Raw genomic sequence first — 27862 nt, 5'->3', positions numbered from 1 at the left:
CTGTGTATTCTTGTATCATGAATTATTGTTCTATGTATAAATTATACCTATTATAATTTATATGTACTTTCTGAATGTGTATATAACTGTATTTAGCATGTAACCCCTTGCTCAATGTGTTACAAAGGTGTTTGAATTGATGAAATAACTTTTATATTTATATACATACACAATTTCATATACAAGTAAAATTTAAACGACACTCGGACAAATAACCGGAACTATAAGCCCACATCCAAACAAGGAAAAGGACCCAGAATGAGTTATCAGTCCTAAGCCTTTTAAATCTTATTTATATACACATATATATACAAATATGAATTTTGCGGAAAAATATAAGATTATAAAAGAGTTTGATGTTTTGAGTATTTTTGGATAATTTAATGTTATTTTATCATGATTTGATTCATGATTTTATAACAGAAAGTTCTTGTGTTATGCTTGTATTCTCCCCCCTTAAAAAAGTAGAAATTATGAAAATACGGGGGTATGAACTCACATGATAAGTGGTGAATTGGACGGAGTTTCGTTTCACGAAAAGGAGTTTGTTGGTCGAGAAACCGGCTCAAATTGGGCAGAGTTTCGACAGGAGAGAGGTTACTTTTCGGGAATCTCGGGGCTTCGAGGCTTGCTTAGGGTTCGAGACTTGATATCGGGGCTTTAGGGGTTGTATATGAGTTTGTGGAAGTGGAAAATGTTAAAGAGAATGAAATTAGGGGTGAAAAATGTAAATTTGTTCGGAACCCTCACATGCCTTATATAGGCCGAAGCCTCGGATCAGAGGCTATGCGAGGCTGCCACGCATCAGACAGGTGGCAAAGGGAGGGGGCTTCTTCGGACCGGAGGGTCGCTGCTGGCTGGCTCGGATTGGACCGGACTTCGGTCCAATAGAAGAAGGACACGTGCGAATGCAGCATCCGAGGTGTGTCTCCGGGGTGTCTCATGCGAGGCTGTCCGAGTAGGATTGGACCGCGGAGTTGGTCGAATAAGGAGGTGCCATGCATAGCTTCGGTCCACTCAGCAGCTGCCACGTGCGAGGTGACGTGTCACATGCGAAATTGCCCGGTTTTTTTCTATTTTTCTTTATTTTTGTGCCAAAACTTGCGAAAATCATAACTTTCGCATACGAGCTCCGATTTTCGCGTTCTTTATATGCACGCGTAGGTAAAAATCATACTTTATGACTTTTGTTTAGACTTCGTCGGCTAATTTTGACTTTATTTTTAATATTATTATTTTAAACAGACCGGGACGGGAATCCGTTAAAATTTCATAACTTCTTCATCCGACGTCCGTTTTCGTCTGTCTTTTTACCGTTGTACTACTACCGATGAGACCTTCAATTCTCGTTTAGGTTGTGTCGGCTAAAAATCGCTCGATCTTAATTTTGAGTTTTTAGCTGTACACTGCTATACTGAAACTTAGAAAAATCATAACTTCCTCATACGAAGTCAGATTTTTCCGTTCTTTTTATGAAAGTTCTCGGTTTAACATAAACTACAACTTTCATTTAGATTGTCAAGGCTAAAAAGCCTTTTATTGAAAATTCAGTTTTTACACTGAACAGTGTTTTGCCGGTTTTCTCGCGGATTTTCGATTGGTCATAACTTCTTCGTTATAACTCGGATTTTAGTGTTCTTTATGTTTTTGGAAACCATGTTACAATCTCTAAGACTTGGTTCATCCCAATCGAGATTGCTAAATAATTTATTTTTGAGGGTCAATTATGTAAATATGCACATTATGCTAAAATTTCTCTTTATTATTATAAAAAGAAATACACATGGACCTATACTATTACATAGGTTTGAAATAACGATTTGTTACATTATCCCCCCGTTAGAGAGAATTTCGTCCCGAAATTAGTATTTCATATAGACTAGGGAAAAAGATGTGGATACTTCTGTTTCATTTGATCCTCCCGCTCCCAAGTGAATTCAGGTCCTCGTTTTGCATTCCAGCGAACCTTCACTATCGGGATACGGCTATGTTTGGTTTTCTTAACTTCCCTATCTAGAATCTCTACGGGTTCTTCCACAAAGTTGAGGCTCTCGTTTAACTCGATATCCTCGAGTGGGATCACAAGAGTCTCATCAGATAAACACTTTTTCAAGTTTGAAACGTGGAAGGTAGGATGAATGTTATTTAGTTCTTGGGGTAGTCGAAGTTTGTAAGCTACAGGACCAATTCTAGCAAGAATTTCGAAGGGTCCTATGTACCTTGGACTCAATTTGTCACGCTTTCCACAGCGTATCATGCCCTTCCAGGGTGAGACCTTTAACAAGACGCGGTCACCAACCTGGAATTCCAAGGGTTTTCTTCGTTTGTCAGCGTAGCTTTTCTGTCTATCTCTGGAAGCTTTAAGTCGCTCCCGAATTTGTATGATTTTCTCGGTGGTTTCTCGAATGATTTCCGGACCAGTGAGAGCACTGTCAGGAGTTTGACCTCTAGCTAGCTGTGTGTCACCCACTTCAGCCCGGCACAGAGGGGATCTGCACTTGCGACCATAGAGGGCTTCGAATGGAGCAGCCTTTATGCTAGTGTGATAACTATTGTTATAAGAGAATTCAACAAGGGGTAAATGAATATCCCATGCTTTTCCAAAGTCTATCACACAAGCTCGCAACATGTCTTCTAGAGTTTGAATCGTCCTCTCACTTTGTCCGTCGCTTTGTGGATGGTAGGCTGTACTCATGTCCAGCCTAGTTCCCAAAGAGTTTTGTAAAGAATGCCAGAAACGAGAGGTGAATCTACTATCTCGGTCCGAAATAATAGATATTGGTACACCATGCAGTCTAACAATATCCCTGAGGTAAGTTCTGGTTAGTTTCTCCATCTTGTCGGTTTCTTTTATTGGCAAGAAGTGTGCGGATTTGGTTAATCTGTCGACGATTACCCAAATAGTATCATAACCACCCAAAAGTCTTGGGTAATGTGGTTATGAAATCCATTGTAATCCGCTCCCACTTCCATTCAGGGATTTCAGGTTGTTGTAATAAACCTGAAGGTTTCTGGTACTCTACCTTGACCTTGGCACAAGTAAGGCACTTGCCCACAAAGGTAGCGATTTCGTCCTTCATGTTAGGCCACCAGTATAGTTTATTAAGGTCCAGATACATTTTGTCTGAACCTGGATGAATGGAGTATCGGGTTTCGTGTGCTTCATTCATAACCACGTCTCTGTAACCACCGAACTTTGGTGTCCAGATCCGGTTCATGAAATAATAGATTCCATCATCCCTGACTTCGAAGTTCTTATCCATTCCTCTCAGAGTTTCACCTGCCATGTTTTCGGGTTTCAAGGCTTCAAGTTGAGCTTCTTTGATCTGTGTGGACAGATGTGAATGGATTGTCATGGTCAACGACTTTACTCGGCGACCCGAGTATTCTTTTCTGCTAAGGGCGTCAGCTACTACATTTGCTTTACCAGGGTGATAAAGAATTTCACATTCGTAGTCGTTCAGTAGCTCCACCCATCGTCGTTGTCTCATGTTCAGCTCTTTCTGGTTGAAGATGTGCTGGAGACTTTTATGGTCCGTGAATATTGTGCATTTCGTGCCATATAAGTAATGTCTCCAGATCTTCAGAACAAATACCACCGCTCCTAGTTTAAGGTCGTGTGTTGTATAGTTGACTTCATGCGTCTTAAGTTGTCGTGAGGCGTAGGAGATCACCTTTCCTCTTTGCATAAGTACACACACAAGCCCTTGATTTGAAGCATCGCAGTATACTACAAAGTCTTCTATCCCTTCGGGTAGAGACAAGATCGGTGCACTATACAAGGCTAGTTTGAGCGTTTGAAATGCAGCTTCTTGCTTCTCTCCCCAACTAAAAGTTACACCCTTTTGCGTTAGGGTGGTAAGTGGTTTAGCGATTCGGGAGAAATTTTGGATGAATCTGCGATAGTAGCCTGCAAGACCTAAGAATTGACGGATTTCTGTAGGTGTTTTGGGTGCTGGCCAGTTTTCAATTGCTTTGATTTTGGAGGGGTCAACGTGTATTCCTTCTGAACTGACCACGTGACCTAGGAATTCAACCTTCCTAATCCAAAACTCGCACTTTGAAAACTTCGCATAGAGTTTTTCTGTCCTAAGGGTTTGTAATATTTGACGAAGATGTAGGCCATGTTCCTCCTTGCTCCTTGAGTAGATAAGGATGTCGTCGATGAAGACTATGACGAACTTGTCCATGAATGGACGACACACTCTGTTCATTAGATCCATGAACACAGGAGGTGCATTCACCAATCCGAATGGCATCACTATAAACTCGTAATGACCATAACGAGTTCTAAACGCGGTCTTGGGAATGTCTTCCTCCAAAATCCGTAACTGGTGATACCCGGATCTTAAGTCTATTTTCGAGAAGTAGTTCGCACCTTGAAGTTGGTCGAACAGATCGTCAATGCGAGGTAAAGGATATCAATTTTTTATGGTAAGTTTATTTAGCTCGCGGTAGTCTATGCACATGCGGAATGATCCATCCTTCTTCTTTACGAACAAAACCGGTGCTCCCCATGGTGAGAAGCTTGGTCTTATGAAACCTTTACTAAGGAGTTCGTTAAGTTGGCTGGATAATTCTTGCATTTCAGAAAGTGCAAGAGGATAGGGGGATTTGGCTACAGGGGTAGCTCCAGGGATTAAGTCGATTCGGAATTCGACTTGTCGTTCGGGAGGTACTCCTGGAAGATCATCGGGAAAAATATCGGGAAAGTTGCAAACCTATGGAATGCTCGCGATATCTTTTACTTCTTGCTTTTTGTCTACGACGTGAGCTAAGAAAGCATAGTACTCTTTGCGAAGGTACTTCTGTGCCTTGATGCAAGAAATGATCCGAAGGTTAGTTCCAGGTTTGTCGCCATAGATAATAAGAGTTTTGTTAGTTGGCAAGTTCAAACGAATAGCTCTTTCATAAAATAGGATGTCGGCATGGTTGGGGCACAACCAATCCATACCTATTATGATGTCAAAACTTTTGATAGAGACCGACATAAGGTCTATTGGAAAAGACAAGTCATTCAAGGTAAGGATACACCCTATGCATATATCATTGGTGGATTCAGATTTCCCGTTAGCCATTTCTACTGTGAAAGTTTCGTTTAGTAGATGTTTAAAATTATGGCTCACGAAGCTCCTCTCAACACCACAATCAAATAGAATACATGCATAAGTATTATTGAGAAGGAACGTACCCGTGACCACTGCAGGGTCTGCCACTGCTTCTTCATGACCCAGGGCTAGTATTCTCCCAACTCCACCGGCATTTCCAGCCTTTGGACAATCTTTCTTGAAATGCCCCACATCACCGCATTCGTAGCATGCTCGGCCTACTCCAACGGCAGGTACTTGGTTAAGTGGTTGGTGTGGTATTCTACAGAATCGGGCAGTATGCCCTTTCCTGTTGCAGTTACGGCACTGCATTTCTTGGCAATTTCCGTTGTGGTGAAAATTGCACTTGTTGCATTTAGGGAGGGTACCAGCATAGGGCTTTGTTGGTGCAAGGTTAATAGGGACAGCAGCAGGTACGGCAGTAGGTATGGTAGCAGGTACAGTAGTCGCATGGACTGCCACTACTTGTTGCTTCTTTGAAGGTTCCAGAAGAGATTTGCCCTTCCTCTTGTTCCACACCTTCTTCTTGCTGTTGTTGTTGTTGTTCTCCTTAGGTTGTTCTGGAGCAGTAACCACAGAATTTTGACGATTTCCGTGGTCAATAAGTGACTGTGCCAATTCCTTGGCACTGTCAAAGGTAGCAGGTCTAGAGGCAATGACACTTGCCTGTATCTGGGGCGACAGTCCCCAAATATACTTTTCGATCTTTTTGCTCTCCAGAGCAACCATTTCAGGACACAGAATTGCCAAGTCACAGAACCGATTCGTGTAAGTTGTTATGTCTGCACCGGCCATGATAAGACCCCAGAACTCCTACTCAAGTTTTTGAATTTCGCCGTGCGGACAGTATTCCCGCATCAGCATGGCTTTTAAGTTCTCCCAGTTCATTGAATTAGCCACTACCAAAGTTAGTGACTTAACATGGCCATTCCACCATGTTAGGGCCCTATCTGAGAAAGTACAAGCAGCAAATTTTACTTTGCTACTTTCCGAACAGGAGCAAATTTCAAAGATTGCTTCTGTCTTTTCAATCCATTGCCTTAAAACCATTACACCCCCAGTTCCATTAAAAGTCATGGGTTTGGCATTCGAGAAGTCTTTATAAGTGCACTCTCGCGAGTGCTCATGACTCCCGCCATGGTTAGAAGGACGTGTACCAGCTCCCAACCCATTAGCACCAGGAGTATTGATTTGAGACATGGCAGCCGCTACAGCCGCCGTGACCGCCGCTTGGAACATAGCGGGGTCGAATTGAGGAGGTGGTGGTGGCGTCGGTGCTTCATTGTCACGTCTTGGATTTCTACGAGGAGGCATCTTTTCTATACAAGTTAAAAGATAAAAGATGGTAAGATATCAAGAATGAATATGAATTTGATATCTTTGAACAAAACACTTAACTCAACACGAATCATGTAAAGAATTGGAAATAGAAATCCACTGCAAGTACAACTTGCAACAGGATAATATGAAATTGAATGGCTATTTTTCAAGGGTATGATTGTATATGTCGACTGTATTGGTATATCAAGTACATAAGGTCCGGAAACTTGACCTGAAATCAGAATTATAATATACCCCAATACTGAGAAAGTGTCGACATCAAACCGACCTACCGAAAATAACATTTCCGCGGTCTTAGTGAAAGCATGAAAAATAATACTGGAACATTTCTGTAATCCAAAACTTTGGAATAGGATGTTTATGAGAACTGTAATAACTCTTTGTTGAAGTAAAGTGCTTATTGTCTTATTGATACTCGGTTTTGTACATATCGTGAAAAGTAGTATATACATTCGATATAGAAGGTAGAAAGTGGAAGTAGTGTGAACACTACTTGCAGCGACCTCTACGACGGTTGCTAGGTTCCGCTTCGTCTTGTGCTTTCCAGCGCCTCTCTTGGGCAGCTTGATGCTCCCTCAGTTCTCTTATCTCTGATTCAGCAGCATTAAGTTGCCTTTGAAGGGCTTCAGTATGGTGCTGGGTGTCATCTTGCATCTCGTCAAGATGAAGAATATCTGTAGTGTTAGCCTGCGCAACTGCATTCACTTCTTGGATCCGATTGATCGACATCCTTGATTGATCGAATTGTCGGGCTATTCGGTTCACTATAACTGGAAGAGCTCTGTCAGCGGTTCCTCCTCTAGAGACGTTGAAGAAACCTCGTGCCATTCCGTAAGGAGGGCGTTGACCGTCTTGTCGACTCCAATAGTTTATGTATTGACCCCACTCGGGTATGGGTTCTGCTTCCTCTTGCCTCAGGGGACGCTCCCCAGGGTTGCAGACTTGTGGCTCTGTATCCGTACCACTTGATTCGCTGTCCTCAAAGGGTTCTTCGTCTGAGTCTGTGATCCAGCCTGCATTCTGTGGATTGTAGGGGTCTCCCGGTAAATTGGGTTCAGCCATAGGTTCTGTATTAGAAGTAAAGTTAGTAAAATACTCTCCATAGTATTTTAATCTTTGTATTCTATTCTATAGTTCTTCTGAATATGTAGGGTAAGTTTTAGACATGTCACAACACCAGTATCACTCCCAAACACATGTTCATCATATCTCAAATCAATATAGTTGATCAGGCTATATTAATTCCAGATATGATTACATAACTGCCCAGGTTTGACTATAGTGCTCAACATCCAAATACTTTTAAGTTCTTATGACTGTGATACTGTACTTGTAGGTATGAGTGTTAGTATACTTCTTATAAAAATACTTAAATCTTTAAAAAGTATACTTGTAGTCAGAGCTCCTTGCCCCGATGTATTTATAGTTTGTATATATTTTATGGATTGATATACTGAGTTCACTATAAACATTGCTCTGATACCAATCTGTCACGCCCCCAAACCAGACGGCGGAAACGTCTGGGGGTGGAGGACTTGAATTGTAGTATCACAACACATGCATCATAGTAATCAAAGTACAAACAACCATTGTATTTAATAGGTATAAGTATTTACATGTGCTCAAACATTGTATATTGAACCAAAATATAGTTATACAAAAGAAGATATGACTCAACAAAGCTCCATCTTCTCAAAAAGCTCGGGGAGTACCTATGTATTATTTCCCTGAGAATACAAGTAATTTGAAAAGAGAGTATCAACATAAAGTTGAGTGAGTGCATAAGTGTTTATATTTGAAAGAGTATCTCTGTATCTTGTATATGTAAATTGTTCCAGAAAATCTTATATTTTCTGTTGTATATGAAAAGTAGTTTTATTCCCATAAAACCGTTCTCTTTGTATCAATGTTTTGTATCTGTATTCCTTTATGAAAACTTGTAACTGAGAGTGTGCCTGGCTCCGCCAGCTGTTATTGAAAACTGTATTGAACCATTGTAGTTTGTATTCTGAAAACTGGTACTTTGGAGGTGTACTTTCGTTTACTTGTTTATACACTAACGTATTGTTAATATCTTTTTAATGAGTTCTTATGACCATACTACGACGGATGGCCTGAAACAAACGCTTTGTGGGAGTTTAAACTGTTGATAACAATTGCCACTCATCGGCGTGTATGGCTGACTGTAGCTAGCAACCTGAGTGCGGGGTTGTCAATCCCGATATAGATCTACACACAACTTGTTTCGATCCCCGAGGCTGGAGATTCTGATTATAATGTCAGGACTTTACCTTGGTTGTCTAAAATGAATTAAACAACCTGAATTGAATGTCTCATAAAAAGAATATAAACGTTACATGTATATTAGTTATGAAAACCCAATTATTCTGAAATAAATGATTGACAGTATGTTCTTGATTTAGTATTTCAAACATGTATTTGATAAGTGTAAACCTTGATTTGTTCTATATCAAAACCCTAGTTTCTTGTAAGACTGTTTATTCTTGTATCATGAATTATTGTTCTATGTATAAATTATACCTATTATAATTTATATGTACTTTCTGAATGTGTATATAACTGTATTTAGCATGTAACCCCTTGCTCAACGTGTTACAAAGGTGTTTGAATTGATGAAATAACTTTTATATTTATATACATACACAATTTCATATACAAGTAAAATTTAAACGACACTCGGACAAATAACTGGAACTATAAGCCCACATCCAAACAAGGAAAAGGACCCAGAATGAGTTATCAGTCCTAAGCCTTTTAAATCTTATTTATATACACATATATATACAAATATGAATTTTGGGGGAAAATATAAGATTATAAAAGAATTTGATGTTTTGAGTATTTTTGGATAATTTAATGTTATTTTATCATGATTTTATAACTCAAAGTTCTTGTGTTATGCTTGTATACCCCCCCCCCCCTTAAAACAGTAGAAATTATGAAAATACGGGGGTATGAACTCACATGATAGGTGGTGAATTGGACGGAGTTTCGTTTCACGAAAAGGAGTTTGTTGGCCGAGAAACCGGCTCAAATTGGGCAGAGTTTCGACAGGAGAGAGGTTACTTTTGGGGAATCTCGGGGCTTCGAGGCTTGCTTAGGGTTCGAGACTTGATACCAGGGCTTTAGGGGTTGTATATGAGTTTGTGGAAGTGGAAAATGTGAAAGAGAATGAAATTAGGGGTGAAAAATGTAAATTTGTTCGGAACCCTCGCATGCCTTATATAGGCCGAAGCCTCGGATCGGAGGCTATGCGAGGCTGCCATGCATCGGACAAGTGGCGAAGGGAGGGGGCTTCTTCGGACCGGAGGCTCGCTGCTGGCTGGCTCGGATTGGACCGGACTTCGGTCCAATAGAAGAAGGACACGTGCGAAGGCAGCATCCGAGGTGTGTCTCCGGGGTGTCTCATGCGACGCTGTCCGAGTAGGATTGGACCGCGGAGTTGGTCGAATAAGGAGGTGCCACGCATGGCTTCGGTCCACTCAGCAGCTGCCACGTGCGAGGTGACGTGTCACATGCGAAATTGCCCAGTTTTTTTCTATTTTTCTTTATTTTTGTGCCAAAACTTGCGAAAATCATAACTTTCGCATACGAGCTCCGTTTTTCGCGTTCTTTATATGCACGCGTAGGTAAAATCATACTTTATGACTTTCGTTTAGACTTCGTCGGCTAATTTTGACTTTATTTTTAATATTATTATTTTAAACAGACCGGGACGGGAATCCGTTCAAATTTCATAACTTCTTCATCCGACGTCCGTTTTCGTCTGTCTTTTTACCGTTGTACTACTACCGACGAGACCTTCAATTCTCGTTTAGGTTGTGTCAGCTAAAAATCGCTCGATCTTAGTTTCGAGTTTTTAGCTGTACACTGCTATACTGAAACTTAGAAAAATCATAACTTCCTCATACGAAGTCAGATTTTTCCGTTCTTTTTATGAAAGCTCTCGGTTTAACATAAACTACAACTTTCATTTAGATTGTCAAGGCTAAAAAGCCTTTTATTGAAAATTCAGGTTTTACACTGAACTGTGTGTTGCCGGTTTTCTCGCGGATTTTCGATTGGTCATAACTTCTTCGTTATAACTCGGATTTTAGTGTTCTTTATGTTTTTAGAAACCTTGTTACAATCTCTAACACTTGGTTCATCCCAATCGAGATTGCTAAATAATTTATTTTTGAGGGTCAATTATGTAAATATGCACATTATGCTAAAATTTCTCTTTATTATTATAAAAAGAAATACACATTGACCTATACTATTACATAGGTTTGAAATAGCGATTTGTTACACCACGCTTCAATCAAAATGCCACCATATGAAGCACTATATGGACGTAGATGTCGTACTCCCTTATGTTGGCGTGAAGTAGGACAGAAAATCCTTGGAGGCCCTGAATTGATTCAAGATACCACTGACAAGATTCAAATTGTATGAGAAAGAATGAAAGCGACTCAGGATCGACAAAAGTCTTATCCAGAAAAAAGGAGATGACCCATAGAATTGCAGGTGGGTGATTTCGTAATGCTGAAGGTATCCCCATGGAAAGGCATTATGCGATTTGGAAAGAAAGGAAAACTAAGGCCTAGATTTGTTGGTCCTTTCAAAATCATAAAGAGAATTGGTAAACAAGCATACATCTTGGAATTTCCTGAAGATTTGGCAGGTATTCATGATGTGTTTCATGTGAGTTATCTGCGTAAATGTTTAAGCATATATGATGAATCGGTTCGGTTATCCGAGGTGAAACTGGATAATAAGTTAAGATATGTAGAGGAGCCTGAAGAGATCGTAAACGAAAGAACGACTAATCTACGTAATGAAGGAGTGGAGTTGGTGCTTGTAAAGTGGAAACACCATAGAGGCCCAAATTATACATGGGAAAATAAAAATGAGATAAGAGCGAAATATCCCCATTTGTTTAAATCGTTGTAATTTCGGGGACGAAATCCTCAAAAGGAGGAGGTATTTGTAACATACACGTTCAGTTATCGTGTTTTGTTAGTTTAAAAATGAATATTATTATTAAATAATATATGGTTTTGAGCAATGAGTTCTAACAAGATAATTTTATGAAGAATTGAAGTAAAACTATGTTTAGAATCATTTGGAAAGTATTGGAAGTCTTATGAGATTCCAATCAAAAGTCAAATATTGAAATTAACGAAAATATAAAGTTGGAAATAAATAAAAATAATGTTATTGAAAGTTGTAGATTATCTCGTTAGTAACATTTAGGCGAAAACCTCATCGAAATTCGAGTTATAACGAAGAAGTTATGAGCAATCGAAGATCCGCGACAAAACCGGCAAAACACTATTTAGCGTAAAAAGTGAGTTTTCGATAAACTGTTTTTTAGCTTTAGTGATCTAAATGAAAGTTGTAGTATTCGTTAAACCGAGAAGTTTTATAAAAAGAACGTCAAAATCTGACTTCGTATGCGGAAGTTATGATTTTTCTAAGTTTCGGTATAGAAGTATACAACTAAAAACTCGAAATAAAGATCGAGTGATTTTTAGCCGACACAACCTAAACGAGAATCGAATGTCTCGTTAATAGTATTACAACGGTAAAAAGACAGACGAAAACGGACGTCAGATGAAGAAGTTATGAATTTTTAACGGACTTTTCTTGTCCCTGCCTGTTAAAAATATAACTTTAAAAATGAAGTCAAAATTAGCCGACGGAGTCTAAACGAAAATTGTAGAGTATAATTTCACCTACGCGTGGATATAGAGAACGTCAAAAATGGAGCTCGTATGCAAAAGATACGAATTGTTGAAATTTTTGACAAAAACTTCGAGGTTGATCCGAAGCCGTACGCTCAGCGTACATGAGGCTATGCCCAGCGTACTTCACACGTAACCGATCCGGAACCAGCCACGTCGACACTTCCTTCACGTAAAGCCACATATCTCGCATGGATGACACGTCCGAGACCTGGCAATGGAGCAGGTGCCACGCCTCGTATGCCCAGCATACTCTGAGGCTTCAGCCACCTATAAAATGGGTGCGAGGTCTCCGGATTTGTTTTACAATTTTGGAAACTCTTTCATTCTATATTCTATATTTAGCCTATCTAAACCTCCCTGAAGACTAGGAAACATCCCCGACACCCGAAGCAAGTCCCGACGCCCCGAAGACCTGAGAAAAATAATATTTTCAATTTGAAACGCTACCCGCGCAAGGACCGGTTTTCAACAAAAATCCCCGGTTTCGTCACAGAAATCATTTTTAGAGACGAAGTGTTGCCCAAATTATCATATTATCATTCGGTTATTTCACGGTGAGTTCAATATAAGTACAATTGTATGTTATGTGTTATATGTTCAATGTGCTTTCCTGTGTTATTATGATAATGAGCTATACCTTTGACCACGAAGTGTATGACATAAGCATTACTTGGGTACTGGTATGTAGCCTTTGGCCATGAAGTGTATGGCATAAGCATCACTTTTGCATTAGCATAATGCTAAGATAGGGCTGAAAGCCTGTGTATTCTAGCAAAATGATATTCTGAAATTGTATTTTCTGCGCCACTTGGACTGAAGTCTTATTGATGTATATCAAGTATTGAAATTGTTGTTACTCATTGATTGTAAATCTTTGCATCAGATCATTTGTTGAAATGGAAAGCCTGTCATATGATACACATATACCTTTTTTGTTCTTTGTCCCTCTTTGCTTCGGTCATATTGTAAATGTTATTGAACTTACTAAGCGTCACCCGCTTATCCCTCTCAATGTTTTAACTATTGCAGGTGATAAGCATCCAATATAGTCATATAATAGTAGAAGATGTAGAATAGATTATATTATAGCTTTTGTATTTAGTGTATAATTTCCTGGGAAGTTATGTTATATATATATATATATATATATATATATATATATATATATATATATATATATATATATATATATATATATATATATATATAATTTTGTAAAAATCTTAATATTCGGATTGTATCCAGTCTTTTGTAATTAAACTATCAGTGTAAAATATTGTTTATGAATATGCATGTAACATGTTTTGGAGTAATAATGTTAAGGAAGAAAAAGGGTCCTTTCATAATGGCTCTACATCTTTAGTGTAAAAACAACTGTTGCAATCTCTAGATCATGAGTTGGATAATTTTGCTCGTGGGGATTCAACTGTCTTGAGGCGTAAGCTACTACTTTGTCCCGTTGGGTAAGGAAGCATCCCAATCCAATCTTAGAAGCTTCACGGAAAACTGCAAAGTCACGAGTTCCTTCTGGTAGAACAAGGATTGGTGCTTTACACTACCTCTTCTTCAATTCACCAAAAGCTCTTTCTTGCTTCTCGTTCCTAGTATACGCAACTCCCTTTTTGGTCAGGGCTGTCAATGGAGTTGCGATAGAAGATAAATTTTGGATGAATCTTCGACAGTAACCTACCAATCCCAGAAAACTACAAATTTTAGTGGGACTCTTTGTCTTCTCCCATTTCTTCACATCTTCTATCTTTGCTGGGTCAACCATAATGCCTTCTCGGTTAACTATATGACCCGAGAATTGTATCTCCCGTATCCAAAAGTCACACTTGGAAAACTTTTCATAAATCTTTTCCCTCTTAAGGACATCCAGTACTTCTTGGAGATGCTTACCAGGATCTTGATTGTTCTTGGAGTAAATCAAGATATCATAAATGAACACTATTACTGATTTATTGAGAAAAGGTTTACAAACTAGATGCATCAGATCCATGAATGTTGCTGGAGCATTTGTTTTTCCAAAGGACATAATAAGGAATTCATAGTGCCTATAGCTTATTCTAAAGGTTGTCTTCTCAATATCTTGCTCCCTAATCTTCAAATGGTGATAGCTTGATCTGAGATCAATTTTAGAGAAAACGGTTGCTCCCTGCAATTGATCGAACAAGTCATCTATTCTAGGTAAAGGATACCTATTTTTTATCGTATCTTTGTTTAGCTCTCGATAGTCAATACACATTCTCATAGTACCGTCCTTCTTCTTTACGAACAGTACTGGAGCTCCCTAGCATGATGAACTAGGTCTTATAAAACCTTTATCCAATAACTCCTGGAGTTGTGTCATTAACTCCATTATCTTCGTATATGATAAACAATACGTTGCTTTCGCAATAGGTGTTGTGCCTGGCAATAAGTCGATTCTGAATTCTACCTGTCTTTCTGGTGGTAATCCCGGTAACTTGTCTAGGAATACCTCAGGAAACTCTCGCACCACAGGTATATCAGTCACTTCCTTCTTCTCCTTCTTCACATCTATCACGTATTCCAAGAATGATGAACATCCCTTGGATGGGAATCTTCTGGCTTTCATCATGGTGATGATTCCAGGTCTCACTCTACTCTTATCACCGTAAACCAAAAATGGCTCTCTCCCAGGGGCATTAATACGCACCATCTTCCTTCCGCATTGGATGTCCGCGATGTTATCTCCCAACCAATCCATGCCGAGAATCACGTCGAACTCACTTAACTAAAAAGGAAAAATCTCTCGACGAAACTTGTTTCCGTTCAAGTCAATAGTTACGACCTCTAATCTATTGCTAACAGATACATTCCTACCACCATATACTTTTACTAAGATAGGAGTACTTAGCCTAAGTGATGATAACTTAAGTTTCCTACCAAATTCATGTGATATAAATGAATGATCTGCTCCAGAATCAAATAATATCTTTACAGGAATTTGATTAACTAAGAATGTACCTGAAGCAACGTCGATCTCTTTCTTTGCCTCTGTAACATCCCAAAAGTTATAAGGTAAAAATTTTATTTTTAATTTAACCATAAACACCATTTATCCCTTTTTCAAACATTCAAAAGTATATCATAGGAAAAATAGTTATCAGAGTGCAATACCAAAATCATGAAGTTGCGGTAACATGGGTGGATGCGCTGCTATCAAGTCGAGCCCTTCCCTTTCGAACCAGAAGTACCTGAAACCATAACCACAAAACCGTAAGCACAAAGCTTAGTGAGTTCCCCAAAATACCACATACCATACATATCATTGTGCCTAACCCTCACATTGGGCCCAACCCACCATAATAGGCATACCCCTTCCAAACCAATGGGCCCAGCACAGTATACAAATGCAAGAGTCACAAAGATAGCTAACATCCTACATAACATACATTGGGCCTATCCCTTCCTGATCCGTGGGCCTAACCCAGGATACAAATGGGCCTAGCCCGTCATACAATGGGCCTAGCCCAACATACCATGCAAGAATCACAAAGAAAACCAGCATAACAGATCTAGTGTGTCGACATTGGTGCCTTCGGCCCACGGGTACGGTGAGGAGACTCACCTAAATCTGAGATAACAGAACACACGCGCTGCTGCTACCAAAATCCTCACGCTGAACATAACCAAATTATCCTTAATCAATAATGAAGTTCATTTCCTAAAATCCAAAGTCCAAACCAAATCCTATCCTTCTAATGGGTAAAAGACCATTTTACCCCTCACATATCTGATCCAACAACCCATGGCCCAAACTCCAAAAGACCCAAGGCCCAAAAGAAGGATTATGGCATACGCCCCGCGTGCGAACCACTAAAGCATAAGGTACAACTCGCTAATGCTCAAGGACGGGGACTTCATGCATTACGCTGAGTGTACACATACGTACGCCCAACGTTCCCGCCAGGTGACCGAAACTTTCATTAAGCACGTAATGCTTAAGACCAAAACGTACAAACTCAGATCTAACCTTTAAATAAGATCGTAATCCATAAAGTTGCCAACTTTACTCCTTTTCATGTCTTAATTGGACCCAAAATCCATTTTTATCCAACTAAACCCATAATATGAACACCAACTTTAGCATGATCCATCAAAACCCATCAAGATGACATTTTTATGCCCCAACAACCTCAGAAATGTTAGGATCTAACATGCTAAGCTCCTGGAGTATCTTATACTCACTAGAATGACTTTAGGGACCATAATAACCCCAAAACAAGCCCTAGACTAGATCTAACACATAGATTCATCACATTAGAAACTTTATACCTCCTGGGAGTTGATGAAGATTATTAGAGCTTGGATCCACAAGCTCTAAGCCAAGAAATGCTTGTTACAAGATCTCCTTCTTCTCCAAAGCACACTAAAAATCACACCAAGGCTTGAAATTCACACAAGAGAGGCTAGGGTTTCGAACTTAGAGTTAAATGGGATGGAGGCTGAAGATAAGAGGGTCTGAGAATGAGTTAAGGCCTTTAAATAGGGGCCCAAGACCCTAAATTAGGGTTTAGGACTAAGTCGCGAATCCCCAGCGTACATATGGTATGCTCAGCCTTCGCGAAGGAGCCTTTGCAATCACTCCAGCCATGTACACCCATCATACATTCCTTGTACGCCCAACGTACACGACATGCTCCTTAACGATCAATCTTCCGATGACCATAACTTTTGTGCCCCAACTCCATTTTCGACGATTCTTATATCCACGGAAAGGTAATGAGACGCTCTACAATCCTATCAACAATCCTTTTCCTTAAAACTTTCCAGACTTAAATCCAAAATTCATAAAAGGCCCACATCGCCACTTTACTATTTTACCCTTGGGCTCCAAAGCACCAACCGAACCCTCGGATCACCTCATCTATATTATCCACATCCAAAGGGGTCTAAACCTCTATTTCCTCAAGTCCCGAAGCCCTATGATAACTAATCTTCGAGTCACGGTCCCGATTTATGAAACGATTCGAAACAGGGTGGTGCAACCTTATTGAGGGTCATCTGATAGCTTCGACCCTTGGGCTTTGGTGGCATGATCCTTGGGGTTGACTTTTCAGCATTTGGGCACTCCTCCTTCAAGTGCCCCTCTCCCCCACCATTGAAACAAGCCTTTCCTTTTAATGGCCAATTTGTAGAAATATTACATGGCTTCTTGCACTTGAAGCAGACGACGCAATCGCCGAAATGCTTCTTCTTGCAATGGTTGCACCACTTCCCTTCTTGGCTGCTCCCAGACTTGTTGCTTGACTTTGAAAACTTCTTCTTCTTCTTCTTTACTAAGGATTTATCAACTTTCCTCTTTTCACTGACTTCAACTCTTTATGCGGTCCTTTTCTTTATCATACTCTCCACAGACTTTGCAACTCGAATAGTTGCTTTAAAAGTTGGTGCATGCTTAACCGACACAGAATACTCCTGTGGCAATCCCTTGGAGTACCTATCTATCTTCGCCAGTTCGTCAGGGATCACACGCAGTGCTAATTCCATTTTATTAGTGAAAGCATCGGTGTATTTATCAACCGTCATGCTTCCCTTCTCCAATGTTAGGAGTTGATTCTTCAACTCCAACATATCTTCAACTAAACAAAACTTCCTCTTGAAGTGGGTTAAAAACTCTTCCCATGTCGGTTGCAACAGCTTTTTGGGGCTTAACGTCTTCCCTAACATGTTCCACCAACGGATTGTTGATCCCTTGAATTGTCTTACAGCATAGGTGGTTTGAATCTTTCCAGTGCAACCACATGTGACAAAATCCATCTTCATTTCCGACATCTAGTCCATTACTCCCATTGGATCTTCCTTCATGTTCAATGATGACATCTTGCAACTTGTGAAGTCCTTATACTTGCAATATCCTCTTGGTTCATCATTTATCTGGATCTCTAGTCGCTCTGGTCCTTGATGACTTTTCGAGTCATCATTTTCTTCATGGACCATATATGTATGAGAAGGGATTGGTCTGCTGTTGACTTGTTCAACAACCACCAGCTCGTTGATCACAGGCGCTCCTCCTCCAGCATTAGCTAGTTCTTGAGCCAAGATCTTCCTAAACTCATGTCATTGCTAATCGAGCATCTCCTGCATCATTATTCGAGCTTCATTCATCGGTATTTGAACGAAAGATGCTCCGACGTTCTGAGGTGTTGGACCTCTTTAGTTATTGACGAATCTACCGCTCGTAGTGATTGTCATGACGTTCTATTGTCGTAGAGGCGAGAAGTTTTACGATAGTGATATTTTACTTATATATATATATATATATATATATATATATATATATATATATATATATATATATATATATATATATATATATATATATATATATATATAAAATTAACGGTTAAGGCATCTTCCTATATTTATCCTAAGGAAACTAAGGCATCTATCCTAAAGTAATCTATCACACACCTCACCGATCATACTTAGCATCTAAGTTTAAATCTAGAATTTTCCTAAATTCCTAGTTCGCTTAAACTAATTCTCTAATACCAACTGTGACATCCCCCGATTTTCAAAACCAATTAAAACTTTTTCTTTACGCTTTTTTAAATTGAGACGCGGAAGTTCCCAGTTTAAATAAAACATTGTTCAGATAACCAAAGTTATTTCATTATATTAAAATTCCAAGGATGTCATTGTTCATATGGAAACATACATTACAGCGTAAAGATATAAAAGGTCCTGGAATACTATAACGGAATACTATAACAGACACATCTCTTATTTCACTCGACATCCTAACTAAGCTTCAACAGCCTTACATCCACTACCTGTGATGCACATAAAATGAGTGGGTCAGGTTTGGGAAACTTGGTGAGATGCGTAGAGGTTTTCAAGCCCATAACAATTTAATGATAATAAATCAGAATATCATTCCTGCAAACAGTTATTAAAAAATAATATAGGTATATACAATTTGACATAAATATCCTTAAGACATTCTAGCCAGCCCAACTGATTCTCACAAATCCTAAGACAAAGATTATCTAGAGGAATCAGCATACCAAATAAATTGTTTAAGTATGTGGTTGACTACACAGCTAGGGGAGTACATGGCCAATGTAAGTCATTTAAAGGCAACCAATGTTCAGAGTTATTGATAAATATTTTATGTACGTCGGTGGGTTATAAGTCCACACTAGCAACATAATTCATTATACTGCCTAGAATAGTCAAGTGTTGTCATCTACTCTGGCCGATGACCAAAACATACTTGCCAGTTGTCTGATCTGGACCTACCACTTCTGGTCATCAAAGAAAGAAGAGGACTACCACACTCTGCTCTGATCTCACACTCTACCCCAGAATGAAACCTGAATAATTTCCAACTTATTGGGAACTAAACACCTTATGCACGTCTTATTATAAAAAATCCAGACTTATACAAAAGGCAAACTATGTCCAGTACATTCCTAGTACATAGTACTATTATAGGTATACAAGTAGCACAGAGTACAAACAAAACATATAGCATTTAATAGATACTTTTACTAAATTATGCTTTTGAAAGTAACTACATACTCACCTGACAAAAGTAGGTGACTCGAAGTTAGGGCAGTACTCCGCCTTAACGCTTTTCCAAAAGACCTAGAAGTACATAACGCTACATCTTTGTCTAGTTTCATAATCATGGCGACTATATAATGATAGTCTAGATTCCTCAATAATCCTAATGTCTACATCAAGATCTATCAAGTAAGGAATAACCAGGTAGGATCATATCGGAGGTAGGGTCCGTTTGGTATATATAGTATATTGTTTAGAAATTCCACTTTAAACACCTCAGTAAATCCAGCCTAGAAATCACTACCGTAAGTAGATCAATCAGTATAATGACTTGGAATCACTGATAAAGCTTAATTATAGGTTCATAATAACGACTATGACTATAATTAAAAGTTGCACTTATAATTAATAGGCGTAGCTTGACTTACAAATTAATCTAACGTTAACTGGGGATGATACGGGTAGAACTTTGATGTGTGCATATTTAGCTATATATTTAGTATAGATTTTTATTATTTATTGGCTATTTATTTGCAATTTATGGACAAAAGGTGCTTAATTGTGTTTAAATTGTATTTTCAGTCCAAAAGATATGCGCGGAAGCAAAAGGACGCAGGAGATGCATCCGGAAGCTCGGGAATTGAAGAAAGAAGGAAAAAGCCAAATTCATGAAGTACTCAGCGAGTAGGGACGTCTACTCGACGAGTAGGCACGAATGTTCGCGAAGCAATACACAAAGTCCTTGCCGCATACGGATTCTACGAAGGGACTCGGCGAGTCGGTGTGCTACTCGACGAGTAGCCTCTGTTTTCGGAAAACTATAAATAGAGGTGAATTCCGAACCAAAAACTCTCTCTGGCTTTTGGGAAGATTACTTGGCAACTAAGGAGACTGCTGGAGATCTGAAGAACGTGAGAAGAATCCTAATCCTCAATTCTAAGAAGATTAAGGCAACTTAGGTTTAATTTTCCACTTTACCTTTGAATAGAACTATGTTAAGCTTGTTTGAATTCGTTTTTAGTTTTTTATCTACTGCAATTATGAACTAATTTCGTTAGTTTCTGTTTAGGGTAGACAAGTTTGCTCCTATGGATTAATTTAATCTTTTGATTAATTGTTATGTGGTGAATCTTATTAAATTAAGCTTGTTAAAGACCCTTATGCATTAACCATAACTATTTTCTGTTAATTGCTAAGTAATTAAGCTGCATGAACATCTCTTAATTGCTTATCTCATATGATTTATGTGAACACATTGATATATGCGTAGGATTAATGAATATGAAACTAGGATTAACTAGAGAATGGGTAAATTAATGTGTGAGCTTGTGTGATACACCATCAACAAGAGGTTAATTGAATCACCAATTTAATTAGCTAATTACAAGTCTTATTTAATGCGAATAATTAAACTAGGAAATTTATTAGTTTAACCACTTGATCACTGCTTAAATTAATCTATTTTCTAAGGATTGGTAATAACGTATGTGAATCTAATCACTTTAGTCGGTAACCAATAACAATTAATCCATTATATTACTATAAAAATTAACCATAGGAGTAAATGAATCGAACCTAAACAGAAACCCTTTTGATCATTGAATTTAGTTGGTTTTTACGTGTTTTCAGCTGTTAGTTGATTAGTTAAGTTTTTAGTTAAGTTTCTAGTCTTGCAAAACTAGAGAAAACCCCTCTATTTTACTAATTGTTTAGATAATTCTGGTAGTTAGATTAATTTCCATTCCTTGAGTTCGATACCCTACTTGCTAATTCATATTACCAATTGACAAGTCCACTGCCTTTTGTGTGTCAAATTCATAAATTAAAAGTAGGATAAAACTAGTTAGTTTAACACACATCAAGTTTTTAGCACCGTTGCCGGGGAATGGTTCAAAAATTAACACTAATTTCTAGTTTTATCGATCCTTTATGTGAGAATTATCTTGCACAAAGTTATTTTTTTAGTAAATTAGTCATTAGTTTAAGTTTTGATAGTTTTCTGTTTTTAGGAGAATTTTCTGTTTAAGCCGTGAACTCGCCGAGTGCATTCGAACCTACTCGGCGAGTCCATAGTTGATTTCCAATTTCGTTTTTTTTATTTTTGTTCTTTTTACGTGTGTTCTCTTTTCTGTTTGTAGTTCATTTATGACCAGAGGAGGAGGTACACCTTTGGTTCCACCACTTGAAGACCCGAGGCAACTTTGAAGAAAAACAAAGGCAAGACCGTAGGAGAAACCGCAACATCGAAGAATTCTCCTTTAAAGAATCTCAAATTAGTATTTAGTAAGAAAAAGAGCAAGAAAGAAGGGGAATCCAGCTTCTCTTCAGTAGCAGGCGAAGACCCAAGGAACGAAGAGACCGAGTACGAATCTGAAAGGGAAGAAACCGACTCCGAAGAAGGAAGCGATTTAGAAGGCGAACTAGCTGACCCTATGGCTAACATCAATGAAGTTCCCATGGGTGAATGGAAGAAAAGGATGCGTGACGACACCGGCCCAGGACTCGTGCAACCCGCGATTCCCGCAACTGCCACCTTTGAACTTAAAGGCCACATACTTGCTCAACTTAAGGAGATTCCACTCTACGGGAACGATCATGAAGACGCATACAAGCATCTTGACGAAGTCAATGACATAGCCGACTACTTCAATGTCCCTAATGTGGCTCGCGACACTGTCTTGCTTCGTATGCTACCTGTCACATTCAAGGGAGCTGCAAAGGATTGGCTGAAATCACTTCCCCCAAGATCCACCACTACATGGGCTAAAATGAAAGAAGAATTCATAGACCAGTTTTGCCCTCCTTCAAAAATAGCCAAGTTGAAGAAAGCCATAGCTAATTTTGAACAACAAGCTGGAGAGTCACTATATGAGGCGTGGGAAAGGTACAAAGGCTTACTAAGGAATTGCCCACATCACGATCTAAACAGCCAACAAGAGTCTCCATTTTCTATGATGGAGTAAATGTGACAACTAGGAAACTCCTTGATTCGCAAGGACCACTCACAAAGAAAGCACCCCCGGTGATAAAGGCCCTAATTGAAGAATTCTCTAAACACTCTAGAGAATATCATAACCTAAGAAATGACTTGACTCCAGGGGTGGTGAACTCTATTACTGATGACATGGCAGCAATGATGGCAAAATTGGAAAGCATGGATCGAAAAATGACAAAGATGGACCAATCCATCCACGCTATTAGAGTGGGTTGTGAAAACTCTAGAGGACCTCATCTAACTAAAGATTGTAATCTTGACGAGAACGGGAATCGGAAGGTGCAAGTGTGCTATTCAAGTGGTGATAGGTTTGATGACAATTGGCGAAAACCAAAAAAGGAATGGCTACCTTATGATGAGTACAAAAAGACAAGGGAGGAAAAGTATAAGCAAAAGGAGAGAGGCTTTTATCAAAAGGAGGAACCGATGCATGAAAATAAATCAGATTTGGAAGACATGCTTACAAGATTCGTGGCCGCATTCGAGAAAAGACATAATGATGCCGATGCTACACTCAAAGATCAACAAAATATGTTGAGAGAACACCAACTTATGATGAAAGATCAATAAGCCTTGCTTAGGAATCAGCAAGCATCTATTCTCAACATAGAAAAGCAGCTGGGGCAACTTGCTCAACAAGTGAATGAGAGAAGACTGGGTGGACTTCCTAGTAATACCGAAAGTAACCCGAAAGGTGCACATATAAATATCGTGACAACTAGGAGTGGGAAGATTATAACTCCTCTGGCCCCTATTCAGCAAGAAGATCCTAAGCTGGTGCAAGAGGGTAAAGAAGAACGTGAAGAATCATAGAATCCCGATCCGACTCGCCAAGTCGACGTTACGGACTCGACGAGTCCCCCACCTAAACAGCAAAGCCAGCCTCCTGTTAAGCCATATCAGCCTCCACTTCCCTTTCCGGCTCGGGCTAGACAAGAAAAAAATGAAGTTGACTACCAGAAGTTTCTAGAACACATAAAGGCTCTCCAGATTAATATGCCATTCATAGAGGCGGTTACACAAATTCCGAAATATGCCAAATTCCTCAAGGAGCTTCTAACTAATAGAAAGAAGATGGAAGAGGTGAAGAAAGTGGTCCTAAATGAGAATTGTTCAGCTGCCATGTTGAACAAACTACCTACGAAGAAGGGTGATCCGGGAAGCTTAACATTGCCTTGCCAATTTGGAAACTTAGCTACCATTTATGCATTGGCCGATTCAGGGGCAAGTGTAAATCTCATGTCATACTCATTTTTCAAAAAATTAGATCTTCCGGAGCCAAGGCCAATTCGAATGGCGATTCACCTAGCAAATAAAACGTTGACATTCCCGAGAGGAATATGTGAAGATCTATTGGTGAAGGTTGATAAGTTCGTGTTTCCCGTGGACTTTATAGTTTTAGACATGGAAACAGATCCTCAAGTCCCGATAATACTTGGAAGACCTTTTCTTAACACCGCAAGTGCTATAGTTGACATGCGAGATTCTAAACTTCCCCTTCGGGTAGGATACGAATCAGTCACTTTTGGAGTTGATCAAGCTATGAACCTTCCAAGGAATAGCGATGACACAACATTTTCGATTGACATGTTAGAAGAGTTGATGGAGGAATCGAACGAAGATGAGCCAAACAAGTCCACCGTCACACATGAAGAAGAATTTGATGCGGAAAGAGACCTGCTAGAATTAGAAAGACTGCTCGAGGAAGCTGAGTATAATGATCTAATCAGAAGTGCAGAACACCCGACTCGCCGAGTCGCCTCGACAGACTCGACGAGTCCATTCGAAGAAACCCGATCAGTCGCGGATTTTACGAAGGACTCGACGAGTCCCCTCACTGGACTCGACGTGTTCAACATTCAGAACACGAAAACTGAACTTAAGGCACTACCAGATCACTTGGAGTACGCATTTCTTGAAGATGGCCAACAAAAACCTGTAATAATAGTCGCTGATTTGGCCGAACATGAGAAAGAAAGCCTTGTGGGTGTACTAAGGAAGAGGCAAGGTGCTATAGCATGGCAAATAACCAACATAAAAGGAATTAGTCCAGCTTATTGTTCTCACAAGATTAACTTAGAAGATGGAGCTAAAGCTGTAGTACAACGCCAACGAAGACTTAACCCGAACATGCAAGAGGTTGTGAAAAAGGAGGTGGTTAAACTACTAGATGTCGTAATCATTTACTCAATCTCCAATAGCCCATGGGTGAGTCCGGTGCAAGTGGTACCAAAGAAAGGATGAATGACGGTGGTGGCCAATGAAAATAACGAGTTAATTCCAACAAGAACAGTAACCGGGTGGCATGTTTTCATTGACTACAGGAAATTGAATGATGCCACATGCAAGGATCACTTTCCATTGCCATTCATCGATCAAATGCTCGAAAGACTCCCCGGCCATTTATATTATTGTTTTCTTGATGGGTTTTCGGGGTACTTTCAAATTCCAATAGACCCACAAGACCAAGAGAATACCACTTTTACATGCCCAAGTGGAACATTTGCATATAGACGCATGCCTTTTGGGTTATGCAATGCACCAGCTACTTTCCAAAGGTGCATGATGGCCATTTTTCATGATATGATCGAGAACTTTATGGAGGTCTTTATGGATGATTTCTCGGTGTTCGGGTCATCTTTTGACGATTGCTTATCTAATTTGGACTTGATGCTAGCTAGATGTGGGAAGACAAACCTTGTCCTTAATTGGGAAAAGTGACATTTCATGGTAAAGGAAGGAATTGTATTGGGTCACAAAGTTTCAAAGAAGGGTATAGAAGTGGATAGAGCAAAAGTTGACACAATAGCTAAGTTACCCCCTCCAACAAACGTAAAAGGGGTAAGGATTTTTTTTGGCCATGCGGGATTTTATCGTCACTTCATTAAAGACTTCTCGAAGATCACAAGACCATTGACTCAATTGCTCTTGAAGGATGCTCCATTCGATTTCTCTAAAGAATGTCATGAAGCATTTTAGTTATTAAAGGAAAGATTAACCACTACTCCTATTATGATAGCCCCAAATTGGAATCTTCCTTTTGAGCTTATGTGTGATGCCAGTGACTATGCGGTGGGAGCTGTTTTGGGACAAAGGGTTGATAAACATTTTCAACCTATCTACTATGCAAGCAAGACTTTGAACCCAACTCAAGAGAACTACACTACTACCGATAAGGAGTTGCTAGCAGTGGTATATGCATTTGACAAGTTCCGACCATACTTAGTCTTATCCAAGACGATAGTTTTTACCGACTATTCTGCCCTAAAGTATATTTTTGCTAAACAAGATGCTAAGCCCCGATTGATACGTTGGGTCTTACTTTTACAAGAGTGTGGCACTGAAATACGCGATAAAAAGGGAATGGAAAATGTAGCTGCCGACCATTTGTCAAGATTAGAGAACCGGCATTTGGAAGAGTTGGAAGAAAACAATATTGGAGACGATTTTCCCGATGAATATCTTTTAGTAGTATCCGGAGAAGTGCCATGGTTTGCGGATATAGCTAACTACTTAGCAACCAAATACATTCCAAAAGACTTAACCCGCCAAGAGAAGAAGAAATTCTTTTCAGAAATCAAGTACTACTTTTGGGATGAGCCGTATCTCTTCCGAAGCTGCGCAGACAGAATGATAAGAAGATGTGTATTCGGGAAAGAAAGTCGAGAAATCTTGGCACAGTGTCATAGCGGGCCCGCCGGGGGACATCATGGAGCACACTACACAGCTAGGAAGATTTTCGATATTGGGTTTTATTGGCCCATAATTTTTAAAGATGCTACTCAATTTGTCAAAGAATGTGATTCGTGCCAACGAGCGGGGAATATATCATCCCAAAATGAAATGCTCCAACATAGTATTCAAATTTGTGAAATATTTGATGTGTGGGGGATTGACTTTATGGGACCTTTCCCAATGTCCAAAGGGAATAAATATATCTTGGTGGCAGTCGATTACGTGTCTAAGTGGGCGGAGGCACAAGCATTACCAACTAATGATGCTCGGGTGGTGGTGCAATTTCTAAAGAAGCTATTCTCAAGATTTGGAGTTCCTAAAGCTCTTATTAGTGACCGGGGCACTCACTTTACAAATGATCGATTAGCCAAAGTGTTGAAAAAGTATGGGGTACATCATAGGTTCTCCACATCTTATCATCCACAAACTAGTGGGCAAACTGAAGTGACGAAACGGACATTAAAAAGGATTTTAGAAAGATCGGTTGGAGGAAATCGAAAGGAATGGTCAGATAAATTAGATAATGCACTTTGGGCCTTTCGAACAGCTTTTAAAACATCTATTGGTACTACACCATATAGGTTAGTATATGGAAAAAATTGTCATTTACCGGTTGAAATTCAGCACAAAGCTTTTTGGGCTTTAAAGATGTGTAATTTTGATTTGGCTGAACTTCGAACCAACCGGTTGATGCAAATGAATACCCTTGAAGTGATTAGACATGAGGCCAACACTAGTTCCTTGATATACAAACAAAAGACAAAGAATTGGCATGACAAAAGATTAAAGGGTAATAAGGACTTTCATGAAGGACAAAAGGTGTTACTTTTCAATTCAAGGTTCAAACTTTTCCCGGGCAAGCTAAAGACACGATGGGATGGTCCATTTATAGTGAAGCAAGTTTTTCCACATGGAGCTATTGAGCTTATATCGAGAGACGGAACTACTTTCAAGGTTAATGGACATAGAGTGAATAGATATGTAGAAGGAATTCCAAGAGATGAAGGTCTTGAAGAAGGGATGCTTCTAGGAGGAACTACCGGAACTTAAAGCGGGTAGGAGTCCAGCTAATGACTCCTTAAAAAGAAGCGCTTCCGGGAGGCAACCCGAGTTTAGAGTTTGCTTTCTTTTTCCTTTATTTTTCATTTTTATTTTAGATTTTCTTAGGATCTGCTTTTATCAATCTTCTTCTGTGCTTATGATGATTGCTTGAGGGCAAGCAATGCACAAGTGTGGGGTTGGTGGCATACAATTTTAAAAACTCAAATTCTTATCAAACAGAATGAAAGACTCGTCGAGTCCCTAAACCTACTCGGTGAGTCCATTTAAGAAATCCCGATTAAACGCGGAATCGCGTTACTACTCGGCGAGTAGGTACATCTACTCGGCGAGTC

General features: G+C 39.5%; 2 protein-coding genes and 1 non-coding gene across 3 annotated transcripts; 1 reads left to right on the top strand and 2 right to left on the bottom strand.

Annotated features, from left to right (window-relative positions):
- Positions 1–14492: 14492 nt before the first annotated feature.
- Positions 14493–14930, bottom strand: LOC145113492 (uncharacterized). Its single transcript, XM_079049571.1, has one exon. The coding sequence runs from the start codon at positions 14928–14930 to the stop codon at positions 14493–14495; it is 438 nt and encodes a 145-aa protein (XP_078905697.1).
- A 7624-nt stretch (positions 14931–22554) lies between these two features.
- Positions 22555–22661, bottom strand: LOC145117988 (small nucleolar RNA R71). The gene has a single exon (XR_013712975.1). It is a non-coding gene; the product is annotated as a small nucleolar RNA R71 (small nucleolar RNA).
- A 1068-nt stretch (positions 22662–23729) lies between these two features.
- Positions 23730–24977, top strand: LOC145113491 (uncharacterized). Its single transcript, XM_079049569.1, has one exon. It carries the CDS (start codon positions 23730–23732, stop codon positions 24975–24977), a length of 1248 nt encoding a protein of 415 aa, XP_078905695.1.
- The last annotated feature ends 2885 nt before the right edge of the window (positions 24978–27862 follow it).

This window comes from Lactuca virosa, chromosome 5 (genome assembly GCF_052849685.1).
Source record: "Lactuca virosa cultivar CGN04683 chromosome 5, Lactuca_virosa_CGN04683_v6, whole genome shotgun sequence".
NCBI classification, from domain to species: Eukaryota; Viridiplantae; Streptophyta; class Magnoliopsida; order Asterales; family Asteraceae; genus Lactuca; species Lactuca virosa.
Note: the sequence above shows the minus strand (reverse complement) of the source record. Positions and strands in the feature narration are given on the sequence as shown.